The sequence below is a fragment of the Hippoglossus hippoglossus genome, chromosome 9 (genome assembly GCF_009819705.1).
Source record: "Hippoglossus hippoglossus isolate fHipHip1 chromosome 9, fHipHip1.pri, whole genome shotgun sequence".
Classification (NCBI taxonomy): Eukaryota; Metazoa; Chordata; class Actinopteri; order Pleuronectiformes; family Pleuronectidae; genus Hippoglossus; species Hippoglossus hippoglossus.
This window is the reverse complement of record NC_047159.1, coordinates 14,298,757-14,304,790: the sequence shown is the minus strand read 5'-3', so window position 1 is coordinate 14,304,790 and position 6,034 is coordinate 14,298,757. Positions and strand designations below refer to the sequence as shown.

The window sequence follows — 6,034 nt, the reverse complement described above, 5'->3', positions numbered from 1 at the left end:
ATGTGGGAGAGAAAAAAAAAAAAAAACTGATTCCAGATGTTCATACTGTATGTTGCATTATGTCACATCCATGAACAGGGTGAGATACACCTTGGAAAATATTAGACACCATCTAATCCTCAGGAAATCTGGTGTGGCTGCAGAGACTTTGAGCTGCTGCTAATCGTTGGCGGCACAATTTGGGGACAAATTCTGAAGAATCTACACTGGCTCAACTAAAATGTGTCTTCAATACAATCTCCTGGTTACCTCCGCCAAGTTGTTTGTAAGTAAGATTACTCAAAAGCAACAGAGATTTCCATGAAACTTGGTGGAAGGATGCAATATGAGTCAGGAAAGAACCGATTAAAGTTCGGGTGGATCCAGGTCAGGGGGTGCAAAACTGCAAAAGTAGGACAGTTATCAACATTTAGCTGATTTCTCAGAGAATTCATGCACCGGTGCTTTTCCATGTGTGCAAAGTAAGTCTGCATGATAAGAAATACCACGACCTCGAGAAAACTCAGTCGCTTTAATACAGGTTATGCTTTAGATGCAAAAAAAAAAAGTAAATAAACCATGGCACTCTTGCTATGGAAAAATAAAAAGAGTGGCTGATGTGTGGCAAAGACAAAAAATGCATCTACACATGGGAGCACACTGGTGTGCTACAGGCTGACGTGTCATGATTTCGTTCACAAAACTAAATTCACATCATAAATTAGCATCAATTAAGGTCCCAACACCTGCTCCTGGTTACTCACTCACACTCAGGACGCCTTGGTTGCAGCTGCTGTGCTGCTTTGGTTTCAGTGAACCACCGGTCTGCTGCTGCTCAGAGGGAATTTATCTGAAACTAATTTTTATAGATGAAAAATTACCCACAATGCTCCCCCCAGTTGGAGAATGGAGACTGAGATTGTTGGGAGCCACGACTGTTGTCTGCAATTACTCCGCAGCTGCTTGTGAAGCCATTGTTGTGGTGACTCTGTGCAATGAAATCCTTCTGAAAACTGCGATGGCTTCACCAGCGGCAAACATTTGTACCTGAGCTCTTCTCACGAGACCGACTTGGAGTCTTCGGCTGCTCCACCTGGCCTTCATCACAGACCTTCAGAAACAGCTGCTCTCTTCCATGTGGAGGAAGAGGAGGGAGATCTGTCAAATGGTTTAATTGGGTCCAGTTGGTGCTGCATGGCGTGTCTGCACTCTGCCAATGTTCTCTGTTTTGTTTTTTTGACAGTCCTGGCCCTCGTCCTTGCGGCACCAGTGGTTCTGTCGGCTCTGTGCAGGATCTTCAGACTCACTGTCTCCACCAACAGGAAATTAACCGAAAATGTTATTTCCATTGTGAGATATCTTTTCAGTTTTTATTCTAATAAAAATAAATGTGACATTTTTGCTGACCTGTTTTAATGAATGCACAATATATTGTCGTCATTGTGAATAATAGTTTACTTAACTGATGTTATTCTTTCATACATTGTACATGTCGGCTGTTTAAGCAGCAGCTTTTAGTGAAGATAATTTTACTGAAGGTATTTGAAAAATCATTTGTACAACAATTAATATTCTAAAGCCTTGCATCTGATTTCGCCCCTGACTGTTGGTTTGTTGGTTTGTATGTAAGATTAAGAAAAAACTACTGGACGGATTAGCACAAAACCTGATGGGAGGATGTAGCATGGGACAGGGAAGACTCCTTCAAATTTCGGTGCAGATCCAGAAATTTATTTATTACTTTATTACATTTTTGGGGACATTTCCCAGAAAATAATTCATGGATTTTTTTGGGATGTTTTCCTATAGATCATATGGAATGGTGCATATCAGTCAGGTTTTTGTGTTGGAGCTGCTCAGTGCTCACAGTCCATGCTAACCAGGGAATTACACCTTCTGTGTACATGGTCGTTGCTTATCCTTCACCAACAAGCACCCAAAGATTTGATTATGATAAAAAAAAAGGCAATTGAATATTGAACATCTCCATAAATTAAATAAATGAAAAAAATGCAAGTATGCATCTTGAAAAAATAGCAGATATAACAACTCCCTCATGCAAGGGAAGAAACAATTAAAACACTCAGATACATAACTATGTTCTGCTGCTTCTTCCACTATATCTTGGGTTTGTTTTGTCTTTCTGTTTGTGTTCAGAGTCTCTATTCGATGACAAGAAATACAAATTTCAAGCTATTTTTTCCACAAAAGCAGGTTCTTCCTCTTTCCGCTCGATAGAAATGTTTTTTTGTCCCGTTGTGTTAAAACGTCAGCACCGTTTTAACGTTTCTCACTGAGTTGCCACAGTTATTCCAACAGTGTCATCACGGATCGTGTGGACTTCCTCTTCCTTCATTTATCCGTTCTGCTCAGTTGTGACCTCTGACACTTTAAACTCCGGGTTGGAGACAAAACCGGGTGGATTTAATGTGAGCCCGTGACTGTGTTTTCCTGTGAGGGTCAAAGGTCGTCCTCAGGTCACAGGTTGGTGTCAGTGAACATGGTGTGCTCCTTCCTCACGGTGCTGAAGCCTTTGACGGTGTCGACAAACTCCTCATCTTCCATAAACTATCAGAGAGAAGAGTAGAGGTTGTAGTCAATTTAAAATGTATTTGCTTGTTTCATGGGCCTTTCTTGCTCCACTTCCTCTATATGATGTATCCTGTATACATGTATTAAACAGTTCATCAGTTATTCTTCTATATTCAGGGTCTCTCACCATCCCACTGTCATGGCCTGAGATGTTTGGGTCCCACGTTCCATCGTCTGTGAGCGACTTGCCGTCCATCACCTGGCTGACGCTGCGTCTCAGAGAGTTAACGCTGAGGATCTCGAGCTCGCCCTGAGGAGGGGCGTCGTCAGAGGGCTCACACTTAGCCTCCAACATTTCCTAGAGAGACAGAATAAACACACCACGTATTATGCACATGCACAGAAATACTGTTTGTGTGTGTGTATGAGTCTGCAGGGTTTTACCTCCATCTTCATGGTGAAGCCCTTGAGTGTGACACTGTTGGAGAAGCCTGTTCTGTCAGGCATGGTGTCGAACTGAGGCAGAGAGGGTGAGAGGTTTAAAGAAATGCACTAAAGTAAATTCTGCCTCACTAACAAACAGAAAAATATACCTATCATTAGTGTTTGCATGTTATTCATACAGAATGTGTATGCTTCAATTGAATCCTTCTTTACATTACACAACATCTATTCTACAAAATAAAGGCTACTTTCTGTGTTGTTTTTTTCTTGTTTTAAGAAATTAAGCACTAATATAACTTCATAATTATCCATTAAATCCCTTATATAATGTTTTTTAACCAATAAAATGCCAAATTCTATCATGTGTGTCATGTTTTTAATTGAATAGTGATTTGTAAATAAGGAACTCACCAAGACAGAATTGCTGGCTGGGTAAACAGCCATGGGGTTCCTCTTCTGCATGGGCAGGGCCACCAGAGGGGGTCTCTCTCGCGGGAAGGGGGGTTTGTTTAGGGCCTGAGCAGAGGAAACAAGAACCTGATTTGAGTTTTTCACAAGTGTAATAAGTTTATTCCTTATATAAGCTGCATGTAAGCTGAAAGTCTTTTTGAAGTCTTACTGTTTTCTTTGCACCCATCCTGAAAATGACGTCTCACTTCAATATATCACTGTATAAGCAGATTTATTCAAATGTTACCCGGCTCTCCATCCTTACCCTTTGCTTTTCTTACTCAGAGGATTAGTTGATACCGTTCACATTCATTTACAATGACCTGTGATGTGATGATGTCTGGAGCTCTCCCTTCTGTCGCCCTCAGCATTTACCGTGACACAGAATCTCTATTGGCCCTCACCTTATGAAGAATGACACCCAACACGACGGCCAGCAGCAGGAGGGCGATGGCTGCCATCACGACGATGAACCACAGCTCCTGGACGACCGGCCGGTTGCCCTGACCGCCCTCTGCCCGCTCGCCACCACCACCCACTCCTTCTCCACCTCCACCTCCTACCCCAGGAGGAGTGGGGCTCTGTGAATCTGGAGGTTTGACAGAAATTATTTAAAAGGGGAATACAGCATCTCCTTCAAATATGCCAGTTAAGAGATGGTTTTTATATTGTTGTTTAAAAATGAAAGTGCAAGACCCTTTTTTCTGGATTTTATTGCATATCACTGGTAAAAAAAACATAGCTTCAAATATTTTATCTTCATGCTACCTTTATGCAAACTGCAGTTCCTCCCAATGAATACAACTGAGTGAAAAAAGAATCGAACTACTACATCCTGGTAGTTTTGCATATGTAGACACACACACTCGGGCGAGAGACGACCTCAGTGCAGGTCATTTTTAAGTAAACTACAGGCACCATTTGAGTTCTGCATCTAAATCAGCAGTTAAATTATCTGTTAAATCCTTATTTTCAGGGATACATCTGACAGACAGACATCACAAGTCATGTCACGAAGGAAAGAAAGACGACCACACACACACACCCTGTGCAGGAGATAACAGTGTAACTGGAGACATACTAGCTTGCATGGCCTAGTTTCTAACCTGCAGACAGCACCATACTCTTTAATCAGCCACTTTTATCCATTTATATTTCCATACCCGTGTGTTGTCTTAGATATGTCAAGACCTTGAATATTTATTGGCATTTTACACAGTATTTCTATAGGAAGTCTCTTAAATAAAGGCCCGGTAAGGTGCCAGTTAATAATTCTGCTTTCCAAGATGTCCTAGGAAAGGCCTTCCAGTAAAAACCAGCTGTGTCAAAGATATGATTCTTGTTATGGATTTACAGAAAGAGAAATAAGTTGAATGGAAATAAAATAAACTGCAGACAGACACAGAGGGGGAGAGAGAGAGAGAGAGAGAGAGAGACAGAGAGAGAGAGTGTCCAGCCTGAGACTCACCAGTGCTGAGGTCCGTGGTTCAGCCTGTGGCGGCCCGTGCTGGCAGCCCCTTGCCGTGTCATGCATCGATCAGAAGGCCAAAGACCTGCCGGTGTTTAGGATCACACCTGTTGCCCCATCAATATTTCACACCTGATACTTTTACTTGCCACCTCATTCTCTTCAACACCACAGAGGCGAGGGACGAGAGACATGAGGAAGATATTCCAATGGAGGACTCCTTTCCTACACAGAGGCAAACGTTTCCTAGAAAGCACAAGGAAGAAACATAGTACCTGAAGTAAGACGGACTGCCTGCGGCTGGGCCTCCCTAATCCTCTAAAACTCCCATCAACCTTTGCTTTTCGGCAGCAGTGTCATGGTAACAGCCAGGTGTCTGGTTTCAGTTTACCTGGAGAGGGATGGTAGAAGACATATCACCCCTCTGCTCCTCAGGTGCACTGCTGGACTCTTAAGTGCCTCACATGTATACATGCATTATAATTCTTAATGTTGTTAATGAACACATGTGAGACCTCTAACAGTGTAAAGACACGTCTGTGTGTGTGAAGGTTGTAAAGTATTATTCCAATACTTATTCCAGTCGTATATTCAGTCTTTTTACTATCGCAGGCTTATTCCAATGGCTGTTTCAACGCTTGCTCCTCTGCACAGGGACCCAGAGGTTTGGGTAAGGCAATTTCTCTTTTCTCCTTCTTGCTATTTTAAACTTTAATCAAAAAGGATGCAAAAAGCATGCAGCAAGATCCCTTTCCTTCGTGTAGCAGTCAGGTTTCATATTTTACATTGTCTTCTTAGGTTTAGTTGCTCATTTACAACAATTCTTCTACAGATGTGCTATTCACATGATCATTAAAATGAGTTTTATTGCATTTGACCTGTTGGTTATTATAGTTAGTAAACATTATTCAAGTTTCTAAAATGTTCTCATTCTCTTTAATGCATTTTTCTTATTTTTTTATTTAACCTCTTTGTTTTCCTTTCCTTCCTGACACCAGGGGCTTGTTTCTGCCTGACCACGGAGAGTTTGTTGTCAACTATGTGATCACAGGGTTTGATGGGCTCTGCGATGAATTTGCTGCGGTTGCCAGAGTTACTGCTTTATATCAATTGTTTGTTATTCACACGCTCTGCAGCTGAGAGGCAATATGTCAAACAGGT

General features: G+C 41.9%; 1 protein-coding gene across 2 annotated transcripts; it reads right to left on the bottom strand.

Annotated features, from left to right (window-relative positions):
* Positions 1–2,236: 2,236 nt before the first annotated feature.
* Positions 2,237–5,200, bottom strand: LOC117768046 (usherin-like). Of its 2 annotated transcripts, XM_034596122.1 has the most exons (7): positions 4,874–5,200; positions 3,810–3,994; positions 3,367–3,471; positions 2,956–3,027; positions 2,699–2,869; positions 2,411–2,547; positions 2,340–2,376 (listed from the first exon to the last, which is right to left on the bottom strand). In XM_034596122.1, the coding sequence occupies exons 2-6, from the start codon at positions 3,864–3,866 to the stop codon at positions 2,458–2,460; spliced, it is 495 nt and encodes a 164-aa protein (XP_034452013.1). In that variant the 5' UTR covers positions 3,867–3,994; positions 4,874–5,200; the 3' UTR covers positions 2,340–2,376; positions 2,411–2,457. The 2 variants fall into 2 exon arrangements, with proteins under 2 accessions (XP_034452012.1, XP_034452013.1); XM_034596121.1 differs by having other exon boundaries at positions 2,237–2,547.
* Positions 5,201–6,034: the final 834 nt, after the last annotated feature.